We start from the raw sequence: 12,864 nt of genomic DNA, 5'->3' as shown, positions 1-12,864 counted from the left end.
CAACTTCTTTGTCTGCAAAGTGAGAATAAAAGCAGCAGCTCTACTGCGGAGCTGTGATGAGCATTCAGAGATGACAAACGTCAGTGTTTAGCACAGTGCCTGGCTCGCAGCAAGTGCTCGATACACATCGCCCACAGCTACTGCACCCAGTGGGATCGCGCGCGGGTCGGCGTGCATGCTGAAAGTCCGTGCAAGCTGGACACGCTGAAAAAGATCATCTAAAAGGAAATCTTCCAAATGCTCTTTGAGTTTCCCGATGATGCGAAACTTGTCATAAAAATGAACAAGAAACCGCAACCTTAGCAACTCAAGAGAAATGAGATGTGTGGGGCCATGCCTCAGGGCACTAGGCTGAGGAAGGTTTTGTTGAAACTCAGAAGCAATTCGAACTGAGTGGAAGTACAGAGAACAGGAGATCACACAGCACACAGAGTTCCCTGCGTGGCATTTCCGTCTGGGTGATGATCCACAGAATGGTCTTGCTCGGAGAGCAAGTACTTTTCTATAAGACCAAGAGCAGCTGCCCGGAGAGAGTCCCAGCATTGCACACTGTGGAGTTTCTAGAGACATTCTGCAAACCCTCTTACACAAAAGGACTGGGTAAGCAGAATACGTTGTTTATTTGAGGAAGAATGGGAAAACTTAAGCTGTATTTAATTAGGAAGGATGCATAGGTCAATCAGAACCATAAATTTTTGACAATCATTTTCTCATTTGAGTGGCTCCCATTGGTCAATATCCTTGAAAAGGCACTTACTTACAACATGGGCTCACGCAACCCACATGTGTGTACGCACATTCAGGAAAGGGAGGGACACTGGGGGGCAAAATGGAAGGTCTCCGACAATTCTCTACCATTTCCCTGCTCCGTGAGCAGGAATGACAGGCATGTCTCCCGCTGTTCCCTCAAAGGCAGCCATGTCCAGGCCACCGGGTTCCCAGACAGGTGCTCGGTTCTGAAAAGCATATGAGACGATGTGGGCCATAGCCTCCACCTTGGAGGCAGCCACCCCAGATCAGTGTCATTCCTGTGCCCTCTTTGCCAGGTTAAAACCACGTCCACATGTCACCTCTGCATCCACTGATTGTCTAAGACACATTTTCCATTCCTTCTCACATTTTCACATCTCTGATTTGGAATACTGAGAATTGATGAGACGAAAGTGCCGGGCCATCGTTTACTAGAGGCATTCCTTCTTTCTCAGTACTTCATAAAATAACGATGAATCTTACAGTCAATGGCATCTCAGATTTGATGAAATAAAATCTAGTGCTTAAATTTTCTTCTCCAAATCAACTCCCTGTTTTATCTAAATGTGCTTATTTTAAAAGGAAACTTTTATCACTGCTTTAAATGGAGAGCCAATATTATTTGATTGCTGGTTGTATTTTTTCCTCCTAGACATTAAATAATCTATAATTTTTACAGTCTGTCTGTGGATTTCACAGGGAGGAAACCTGCCCTAGACCATGGGACAGAGGCAGCTGGACTGATCCTCGGCCCACAGTGGGGTGAGAAGGAAATGACCCCGAACCTTCCGTGGACGCATCAGTGTCCACGTGGTGGGAGAGATGGACGCAGAAGCAGTTAAAATAATTCCAGGGGCAGGTGACGCTGGGAGGCAGCAGGCTCGGGGCAATAGCAGCCACGTGACCAGAGCAAAGCCCAGCCCCAGCTCCTCCGCTCCTCCATGGGGATCTGTGGGCTCCCCCTTCAAAACACACCCCTAAGATGTCTCACCTCTCCACCACTGTCTCCCTTCCCCAAGCTCCCCCACCCAGCCCGACAGGACTCCTTTGCATGTCTGTGGAATCCCTGCAGCCCTGTCCCCTCAAAGCCATCTGAGTTTCATCTTCTGTTTTCATGTGTCATTCGTTTTCAAGCTTTTGTCATTCTTCTCTCAAATTCCTTTGTGTTGAAACCTTTTCTCTGGAAGGTCTGTTTCTGGTTGATCTAGGAAGTGCCGAGGTGATTGGTGACCTTCTTTTCATCTTCTTTTCATACTTTTCATCACTGGTGACATTCTTTTCATGTAGTCTGTGGGATCCTGGTCTTGGGGTCTTGATCAGATCCTCTCTCTCCCTTTTCGCTCCTGAGCAAAGTCCACCACGGCCCTGCAGGCTCCTCCCCTGCTGCATAGTCTCTTGCTCATTGAGCCCCTGCCTACCTCAGGGCCTTTGCACCTGCCAAGCCTTCTGTGGGAAGGTCTTCTTTGGGCTTTTATGTGCCTGGGTCCTTGTCATCCAGGTCTCTTCCCTATACCTCTCATGTTGTCCCTGGTCTCTTTTCTTCATAGCATTGACCACTATCAGATTTTTGTTTGCTGGTTTAACCATTGGTGTGTTGCCTCTCCCCCCACTGGAACACAGACTCACCGGGTTCAGGACAGCAAGGATCTTGACAAACAAGTCAGTCAAGATCCTTGCTTTCCTGGATCCGTAGAGTCCAACATCTAGAACAGCACTTGGTACAAACATTCGTTGAGTGATGAAAGAATGGCGGGTCCCAGAGCACACCTGAGCACACGGGGCTGCCAGCCCACTCCTAGCACATTGATGGCTCTAAGGGGGCCAACAATGCCAGGTGTGGTTCCAAGTGGAGCTAAGGGTGTCTCCATCAGTGACCACAAGGACAAACATCTCAGGAGGAATAGGAGAGAAATGTCACGGGTGTTACTGAGATCAGTCAAAGGAAGTGCACAGCGTGGTCTGGCCATCAGAACGTGAGGTCTGATTTCGGCTCTACCTTTCCTCCACCAGGCAAGTTCCTTCACCTCTGAGCTTCCGGGAGGTCCCTGCCTGGTCGAGAATAGGTGGGTCCCCTACTCTGCACGCTGTTGGGGCTGCAGATGCATGGGGCCTGCCCTCCCTCTGCCCCTATTGTACCTTGGACAGGTGCTAAGGGCTCATACACCACTCGGTAGCCCTGCAGGATGCCGTTGGCTGCCGCGGGCTCGCCCCAGGAGACGTTGAGCGTGGTGGAGGTTATTTCCGAGAACGCCAAGAAGCTGGGGGCCCCAGGAGCTGGAAGAAGAGAACACAGAGTAACTCCCACAAAGGCTCCTGTAGAGACTATATCCACACGTGTCTGTGCCTCCACATAGAATAAAACTATTAGATGTTACTTTCAACTCAGTAAAAGTAAATGCCACAAAATGAGAAGATTTATTGATCACTTCAGAACTTCCTGGGATCAATCAGAAACACAGACCCCCAGGGACGAGCCAGGAAAACGACAGTGTCTAAACACAAAGGAGCTTGAGACGAAATGACAAAGTCATAAAAATGAATAATAGATGGAAACAGAAAATGAAATGCAGATAGCTCCATTTTCTAGCAACTGCTGGAGGATTCCAGAGGCTCTTGTCCTGCTCCATGAGGGAGGAAGCCCCTCTTTCCCCTCCTCCCCTCTCCTGAGGGGCCTGGAGGTCTCTGAAGGCACCTCTGCCTCTTCTATCTGAAACCTCCCATGACATTCAGCCAGCCCAGAGTGTCTGTCCCTTCTTGGTCTGGGGAGAGCGAGGTGGCCACTTTGAGCAGACACAGAAGGCCAGGTGTGTGGCCTACTCACGGCTCCCCTCTGCCTGGGCTCTGAAAGTCGGCCTGGGTGGGGACCTGGCCCCTCTGCCCGGGTGCCCCCACTGCTCAGAAGTGCCTGTGGGTTGGCACTCACCCTTTACCTCTCTGCTCTCCCTCCAGTCTCTGGACCCTGCAGCCCGTAACCTGCCAGGCCCACAGCATCCCGAAGTGGCCCCAATCCCTGCCCCCTGCTCTGCTCACACCCTTCCAGCTCAGATTCCAAAACTGATCCCCTTCAGGCACTGGACAAAGCCAAAAGGAATCTGCCCTTGTGACCTGGTCATAGCCAGCTCACGGGAGATGCCAAGGAGCCCTGACCCTCAGGAGGCTGATCATCCAGGTGGGGTTTCAGCAGCTGAGCCCACAGCGAGTCAGGAGGCCCAAGGCCTGAGTCGTTGCCCCACAGCTCCTGAACCTCACTGTCCCAGTCTCAGACATCAGAATCTTACGAAGGGCCTCTGAGAGCCCCAGGACCCAAGGCTGAGCTGCTGTTTCTTTGGGAAACAGCCTGGTAATAATACTCTCAAGGCCACTAGGAAATTGTAAGATGCACTGGAAAAGTGTTCTGCTCAAAACACACACACCGGGTCAGTGGAAATGAGGCCACGGCAGCACAGCCCCTGTCTGCCATCTTGGAACTGGCCTGTGGCATGTGTCTGTTGAGCTGTTTAGGGGACGCCTGGCACAGTGGCCTGGCCTCTATACACAAGATCACTGGTGTATGGATCCACTGGTGAGGGACTGTGGTGAGAGTCCCCTGAGGAGCTGGGATTGACCCTGGTGGTTGTGAAGGGCACGCGAGCTGCAGATGCAATGTCCTCCCTCCCCTCTACCCTTCTCGAGGGCTCTGGAGAAAATGATGGATGCATTGCCCCAATCCGCTGGACTAACACTGACTAGGTGCCACCATGTACCTGGCTGAGGCCAGACATGGGGAAACCGAATGACTCAAGCCCAGTCCCGCCTCCCCAGAAACTCCCAGCTGCACAATGTGGTGCGTGTCGTGGCACAGGCAGAGCACAGAGCCAGTGCAAACAGAGAGGGTATTTCCTCCTGCCCAGCTGGCCAGGAACCACTGGGGAGGTGACATGGGCGGATGCTCCCGAAACACATGTCCAGCAAGGCCCGAGAAAAGGAAACCCGCTGTCCTCCTACCGGCCTGGTGGGTGCGCCCCTGCCTGGGGTCACTTTTGGGCCCGTCCCCGGCGGCGTTGAAGGCGGATATGCTGACCAGGTACTTGGTGTGGCTGGTCAGGTTCTTCAACTTGACCACGGGCTCCGGGAGGAACAGGACCTTCATTTTCTCAGTTTCGTTCTGGTTGTCTGCCTCCCAGTAGTAAATCTGTTGGAAAGAGTGAGAGGTTGGGGGTGGGCCACGCAGAAGCCTTCCAGGAAGGGCGCCCTGAGTGCAAGGTCAGGCCTGAGGCTGGGCTGAGTTTGGGAGGAGCCATGCTGGGGTGGGGAGGTGGAGGGCACTTTTCTTTAGGAATTGGGGACAGCTGAGGCTCCTGTGGGGCGATGGAGACCGTTGTCTGCTAAGACTGTTTGGGAGCATACATTTCCCAGTTGTGCATCTAGAGTGTGAGCATCACCTCATTAAACAAAGCACTGCTCAGGTTGGGGTGTGAGGATGGAAGGGGTGTGAGGTGTCCTTCAGTGGCCTGTGATGTGCCTTTCCTCTTGCAGGGCTAGGTCTCTGGGCATTGTGATCAACCTCTGCCCTTCCCCAGCCTTCTGGAGAGAGGAGGGAAACCACTCACTGTCTACCCCCGGCTCCCACGTGTGGAGAGAACAAGCCCCCAAGCTCCTGCCTGCGTTCCCATGTTTTGATCAGAGCTGACATCTAAGTTTTCAATCAATGTGGCAAAACACTGTGGAAGTTAAAGCAACCAAAAATAACAGGAAAGAGAGCCGTGCTGAACTCAGAACTGTAGGGCAGGCCCTGTCTTTCTCCTGGGTACCATTTCCTTTCCTGCTTTTATGTGCTGGTAGTTGAACTTGATGCCCAAGTACAAAGGTTTAAAAAGGTTGCCAGAATTGCTTTCCTAGACAGCTTGCCGAGAACCACTGCCCCCAGCCAGTTCCAGCCAGGCTGCCCAAAGATAGCACCAGTCAGAAGACCCTCCTTGGCTCTGTGGGCCTAACCCCGGGCCAGGCATCAGAGCAGCTTGCCCACGTGCAAGAGCAGCATGGGGGCTGTGAGCGTTGGCCCAAGCGCCTGGGTCTCACTCAGGCCGGAGCAGACCCTGACAGGTGGGCATTGCATATTTCCATCTGCAACATACGGCTGAGCTCCTGCTCACTGAACTGACCATCCAAGATCCTCCGCTCACCCAGGCCTTGCTCACTTGAGATCGATATCCAAGTTCAACGTCTTTATCATTAAGAAAATTAGAAAACATATTTTGGACATACATAAATAGCACCTTGCCTCCAAGCTCATGGGACTTTCCGTTACCTCATTAATCACTGTAACAGCCCTGCCATGGAGGAAGGTATTAATGTTCATAAAACACCTGCAAAAATCATTTTTAAATGGACATTTAATTGGTCCGATGGTTGTCAGAGCAGGCTAGCCCATAGAATCTGACGACTGATCACCGTGGCTCCCACAGACCAGACAAGGACATTAATTCTGGAGAAGGATGGAGGCATTTACATGGAGCAGAACTGGGGCGTTCTCCTTGGGACCATCTCAGCTGATCACAAGGGCTCCCGCCCCCAGGGGAAACCAGCAAGGAGACACAGCAAGGAGCTTCCCACCCCCAGGGGAAACCAGCGCTGTGTAATCTTTCCTCACCTGACACCCTATGTATATGGTCCATGCCTTTCTTTTGCTCTCTGTACACCATTTAGTGAATCTGGACATTTAAATATTTTAACAACAAAATACATTTTAGGGCAGTGGTTCTCAAACTGGGGTTCTCAGGAACCATGATGCCTGGAAACTTGTTAGAAATGCCATTCTTGGGCCCTCCCCCCCCCCAGACTGAATCGAGGGACTCACTCAGTGTCCAACTGTGACCCAGGGGCAGGGCAAGGATGAGAAACCTCTTCTCTTCAGGGTACCCCCCTTTCTTTTACTGTTAGTGAAGGAGGCTTCGGAGAGGGAAGACAAAGGGTCCCCCAGCCAGGCGGTGGAGGCCCCAGGAGGGAGAGGCCTTGGACGAGCACCTTTGTGGAGCCGAGGGCCCCTCAATCTGGGGTGTCTTGTGGTGGGCCAGCCACACAGGGAGCCAACCCCCTGCGCCCTCTACCCGGCAAGCAGCTGTCATCACGGGCCGAGAGCCCAGGTCCCGCTAAGCCTGCTCTGGCACTCAGGGCCCCGGCTCTCCAGACTGAGTGTCCCCTGTGTGTCTGCCACCGAGGAGACCGGCAGGACAAAGTGAGCCGAGGGCAGCAGGCTGGAGTGGGGCCAGGAGTCCAGCCGAAGCCCTCGGGGTCCCGGGGTTCAGGCCGCTAGCCCGGGCACGCAAGTGGACTGGAAGGAAGCACCAAACCATGCGAGAGAGCATTGCCTTGTAGCCCTGGATGTTCCCGTTCTGGCTCTCCGGGGGCGGTGGGTCCCATGTGACCTCCAGCTGGCTGGCTGTGAGTGGGGTCACCTGGATGTTCTGCGGTGCCATCGCTGGGGCTAGGGAAAAATCAGAACATGAGAGTGACTGAGAAGCCAGCTGGGACCCTGTCCCACATGTCCCCGAGGCTCACACAAGTCCTAATGCCATGTGGACCCTGAGAGATAGCCTGCCTGGGGTCCCCGCCCCAGCTTCGGCACAGTCACATCCAGGGTCCACGGGTCTGTGCCCCTTCAAGAGCTTTCAGCCCTGTTATGCCAGGGGTGACTACAAACCTTGCCCATAAGAAGGTTCTTAAATAAAAAAAATAAAATATATAGAATTGTAAAGAAAATGATTCTTTTATGTGAGATACAGTTAGCAGAGTATTTGAAACCAAAGATATCATGGTAACCCAGGTGCTTTCTGGATAACACAGGACACAGGCTCAGTTGCCTGGCTGATGCCAATTGTGAGATCGAGGCATGGATGAGCGTGGATGACAACTTAAGGTCTTGGCATGACACCTGGCATGACAGGGGACACCCAAGGACTGTCGGAAGGCAGTCACAATACTGCTGTGGTTTGTGGCCGATGTTTCTGATTGAGAAATGCTGAGTTTTGGATAGACGTTTGAGAAAATAAAGATAGCTATGTTCCCATCGCAAGTTCAGGCAACCCCAGTTATGAAGCCCTGTTTAGATGAAGTTTGTCCGGAGACGCAGAGCTGCCCCTCCAAAAGGGACAGGGAAACTCGGATTTCTGAGAACACTCCCCATGGCTCTCTGAGGCCAGCCCTGGCTAAAAATTCTGAGGACCCAGTCCTGGCACCCTGTTCCTTCCCTCCCACCCAGGAGGATCTCTCTGGGGTGTTTTGTCTATGTCAGCAGGGCCACACTGTGCGTGCGAAAGCCGGGAGGCGACTGATGAGGACAGTGTGGCCATACCTCACTATGCAAGCTATTAGGGATTTGAAAACAGCCCAAAGCACATGCCTGCATTCTATAATGTTTCCATCCTCTTTGCTTTTTGCATGTGCTGTCTTTGAATTTCACACTGGGCACTCTCTCACAATGGTCTGTTCTCTGCCACACAGGAGCTACTCCCTCCTCCTACCCGGGCACTCCCGGCTGCATTCTCTGCCAGGAGGGGCCCTGGGGAGTTGCATGGCTTTGTCCAGGGGGCCTGGCTCTGGGAGGCGGAGGCCAGCCAAGCCCCCCTCACCTCCTGCAGCCATGGCCTGCAGCCCAGGCGAGCTGCCTTGGGATTCAAGTCTGCTTATAGTCCATAAACGAAGGTGATAAAAAGTCACTGTCCGTGGGATATGGCCCGGCACCTCGGCTCTCTGGGGAGGCCTCCTTGGGAGGGAATGACCTCATGAGGTACCCCTTCCCCATGTCTCCCTCCCCAATTTTTGTCCCCCCGCCCCATGTAGAATAAAATAGTAATTAACACCCACTCAGCCTGACACCAACTATTTATTTTGTTCTAACTGTGTGGTTTCCGTATTATCACTGCCCACCCTGCCGTTAATGGAAATGTTAATAACCCACACCAGGTTGTTGTGACAGATGCTCAGCCTCATTATCAGAAATTCTTATTTACCGCTCCATTAAACAACAGAATCACACAAAAAAACAATTCAATCAAAACTAACTGGAGGAATTTTAACAGCCACATTAATAATCCAAAACATAAATAAAGTTAATGTCTTTTGCATGTTTGCCATCGGCAACTCTATTGCAAAATTACTGTTGTACAATTAAAATGTGAAAGGCAAAATTGAGCATGGCCATTACCCTGGTAGTGGGTGAGAGACCGCCCTCCCCTGCACCCCTGGGTTTCCTCCTCAAAGACTCGGCCAGACCCGGTGCCCACGACAGCTCTGGGCTCAGACATCCCTCCGCAGGAACCAGTGGAATCCGTGAGCTCCAGCTGATTCCCCAGAAATCGGGGGCCCATGTGCCCATCACTGGGAGGTGACACGAGCTGGACAAAGTCCCCAGGTCCTGTCTTGAGCAGCCGAGCCGCACTGCCACCCCCAAGCAGAGACGCTTTGATGTGCCGACTGGCGATGCTGCAGCATAGCACTTTTGTGCCATAAAAATACTGCAGGCAACAAAGCATTTTTTGTCGATGACACAAGCAGGAAAGGCAGAAGCTTACGTAAACTCCAAGCAAAGCATGTCAGTTTCAACACTTATTTTCTGGCTCCTGAAACCTGCAGGGTCTCCACCCTGACAGGAGAACTTGACGTCCAGGAAGGCGCCGCTGTTCCCCGTCCCTGACGCAATTCTCCTCCGTAATGTGTGTGCAGCTTGAGAGCCCATGAGGCATCACTGGCTTTTTGTTCTTCCACCTCAACATTTGTGGCATAAGGATAACACAAATATCAGCTTGGAATGTTTTATTAAAATGCATGAAATTATTTTTAAAAAACATTTAGACCAGCAATCTCTGGCATTTGCTGAGACGTAAATTGCCTACAAACAGCCTTGAAGAGTGAACGGGTTAGGGCACAAAGCTGGAATTTTCTCTAGGTGTCTCCCAGGAGGCTGACAACAGCATCACAGAGTGACAAGGCAGCTCACTGTCCTTGGTGTGGTCCCTCTTGCACCCTTACTAGGAGGCTACCATGGCCTTGGGGAGAGAGCTCCTCGAGGCAGGAACAGAGAAACTTCAGGGACTTCTAGAGGCAGCCTGCACTGCACTTGACAGCTGTAGTGGAATTCCAGAGATTTCTTGAATTTTCTGGAATTCTAGCTGATTACTTAGGGAGGCCCTGCATGCTTGGGAGCTGTGGGCTGAGCCAGGCTGCCATGTGGCCCTGGGAGGCACACGGGGGTCAGGGAGGCTGGACGCTGTGGTCAAGCCCCACAAGACAGCCATGACAGTGCCTATGTCTGCCTCACCCACCCACCCCCATCCCGTAGTGGGCTCATTGTCCCCGAGGTGGCCATCAAGCTTTAGCTGGATCACCAAGCAGCCATTAGAACACAATGGCTACCCCTGACTCATGCCCCTAACTCCACATCCCAGCAGACCAACACAAACCTGGGCCCTGCATGGCGGCCCTGGGCTACAGGCCCTCCCAGCTCAGGGTTTGAGAACCTCTGCCACAAGTGAGGTCTCTGGACAGGTACCACTGTACTCAAAGCACAGGAAGAAAACAAAATAATTCTTTTTGTGATAGAGCAGTGAGAAGCTTGAGAGAGCAAGGGAAAGTTTTTGGAGTCGCAGGAATTAGTAACTCTGCAGAGGGAATGATGTCCATTCATTCAGCCTTTCATTCACTCCTTCAAGATGCTCACTGCTCTCTGGTGGGAGGGTGTCCAGCTGATGTGTGGACAGTGGCACGGCCGCGTGCCCTACAGCTGCCCCTCCTGAGGGAGGACTGTGTGTTGCCCCTCTGACACCTGGGTTTGACCCCATGTCTCAGTTTGGCCAATGATATGGGAGCAGAAGTGACACATGGGTGGCAGCAACATGTCCCAGAAGAAGACTTGGAAAGACAACAGCAGGGAGCAGAAGGAACGTAGCCGACACTTGGAGGACGGGTAAGGTGGGAGATGAAGACACTGTAGTGTCATAAGCTACTGAGATCCAGAGGCTGTTTGTTCCCACAGCCTAACTTTGCTGAAATCTGCCTCAATATTAACCAGATCACAGGCCTAGGGTTAAGGGGTGGGTGAGTACAAAGACATACAAGACAAATTTAACAAGAGAGAGAAATCACAATAATCATAAAACAAGGTAGAATGGGAGGAGAGGTTCAAAGGGCCAGGAGCGATCACTTCTGGCTGAGGACATGGATGCTTTCTGGAAAACAGAACATTGGCTGGTTCCTAAATAATGGGCTGGATTTGCCATGTGACAATTGGCCAGTCACACAAGGACACTGCTGATAGTAAAAATAGAAGGAGAAAGAGGTGAGAATGCGGGTGTCTGTTGGGCTCACAGCAGACAGACGGTCATCCTATTGCTAGTGTCACCTTAGGCCACACGGGCCTCCTGCTGTTGCTAAATCACTCTCGGTTATGCTGGGCACACTGTTGCTAGGGCTACCCTCTGCCACGCCAGGCACCCTGCTGTTGCTAGAGCCACCCTCAGCCATGCTGGGCATCTGCTGTTGCTAAATCACCCTGGGTCACACGGTCACCTGCTATTGCTAGAGCCATGTTAGGCCATAATAAACCATACTGGGTTCCTACTTTGAGTTTTTTTAACTCAGTGATTTATTATTTGGGTAGAGCAAGTTTTTACCTGATAATTTGAGAATCATTGTTAATGTTTTAATATAATGAAATAAGTGTTTCTTTATATGATTTAAAAAAAAATTAGACATTCATCAGTTTGCTTTAATTACATCAACATTTTTCTGATCAAATACTCATTCTGAGTTCCTGTTGAAGTAAACAGGAAATAGAATTCTCTAATCTAATTTACCTTCTCAGCAAACTTTGCCAACACATCTGTTCCCCTAAGCAGGGATATCTGGAAACATACTCCAGGTCTGGGTAATTATTTAGCTGCTGGGGCCTTCTTGATACATAAAGGAGGTTTAAATAGATAATATTAATACTTCAACTCAGTCAGGGACAAGTGAAAATTGGAGGCCGAAAGCAATGCCTCAATGCAGAAGTGCAAGAAAGCAAGGAGGGAGACAGGTGTACCGGCAAGACCGGAAACACAAAGCCTTTGCATCTGGCAAGCGCACAGTCCCCGAGCACACAGGACATCCAATGCCAGCTCACACAGACAGGCCACAAAGCCATTAGCTCTGCCCTCCAGGAACTTCATGCCCCTAAATGAGTGTTTCAGTTAGAATTATAAAGTAATTTTAAAAAGCTTACAACGGACAATTCAAAGTGAGAATATCATATTTTATAAACCTGTGTAATGAACATGATGGACATCGATCACTATTCTCTCTACTAAAAGCCCTCATCTCTCCTGGAAGCTCTTGGACTTTTGGAATCAAAAGCAGGCAGTGGTGAGATCTAGCTCGCTGCCGTGGAGTTGTGACGATTCGTGAGCAAGGTGTGCGCAGTGGCACTGATGGTGATGTCGAGGGTGCTTCCTGCACGCCTAGTGACTCTTCCAAGCACGTTGCCTGGCATACTTGATCCTCACAACCCTGGGAGGTGGACAGTATTCTTTGCCCCCATCACACAGACGAGATAACTGAGGCCCAGAGAGATTAAGCAACTTGCCCAAGATCTCACACCCAGCAAGTGTGTGGATTCAGACCTGTGTTCCAATCTCTGTCCCCACAGATTCCCAAGGGCAAGCAGGGCCTCCAAGCCCCCACTTCCAGGAGCAGCCTCCTCGGACCAGCCACGTCTCCCTCCAGCTCCCTGGCCTTCCCTCTGAGCTGTACTCTTATCACCTCATCTGCTGTGTCACAACCAAAAACAACTCTAAGGAAGCTTTGCAAGAAACAAATCAGGAAACGAGTCACAAAAACTATCTTACAAAAAAAAAAAAAATCCATGATGTGTCTCTTGGATATAGACACTGTAATGGGGCCATGGTGGAGAAAGCCCTAGACTCTGACTTTTAAGAACTGGGCTCAACCCGTGTGCCTCTGGGCACATTATTCAATCTCTCTGGGCCTCAATTTCATCGTTTGTGAAACAGGAGGGTGCCACACTGAAAACGCCTGGGGAGGGGATGAGACGACACGTGAGAGCAGAGCACAGAACCTGGCAAGCCCATGTCCGTCAGGTGA

The 12,864-nt window shown here is 51.3% G+C and overlaps 1 protein-coding gene across 1 annotated transcript in view; it reads right to left on the bottom strand.

Moving 5' to 3' along the window:
• The window catches only part of SDK1 (sidekick cell adhesion molecule 1), a 905,178-nt gene that overhangs the window by 45,723 nt on the left and 846,591 nt on the right, over positions 1–12,864 (bottom strand). The window contains exons 36-38 of the mRNA XM_020281544.2: positions 7,098–7,213; positions 4,735–4,921; positions 2,887–3,024 (exon numbers count right to left, since the gene is read on the bottom strand). Of these exons, the coding sequence (XP_020137133.2) occupies positions 2,887–3,024; positions 4,735–4,921; positions 7,098–7,213 (441 nt within the window). The remainder of the gene's footprint in view (positions 1–2,886; positions 3,025–4,734; positions 4,922–7,097; positions 7,214–12,864) is intronic.

This window comes from Microcebus murinus, chromosome 19, assembly GCF_040939455.1.
Source record: "Microcebus murinus isolate Inina chromosome 19, M.murinus_Inina_mat1.0, whole genome shotgun sequence".
Lineage (NCBI taxonomy): Eukaryota > Metazoa > Chordata > Mammalia > Primates > Cheirogaleidae > Microcebus > Microcebus murinus.
Note: the sequence above shows the minus strand (reverse complement) of the source record. Positions and strands in the feature narration are given on the sequence as shown.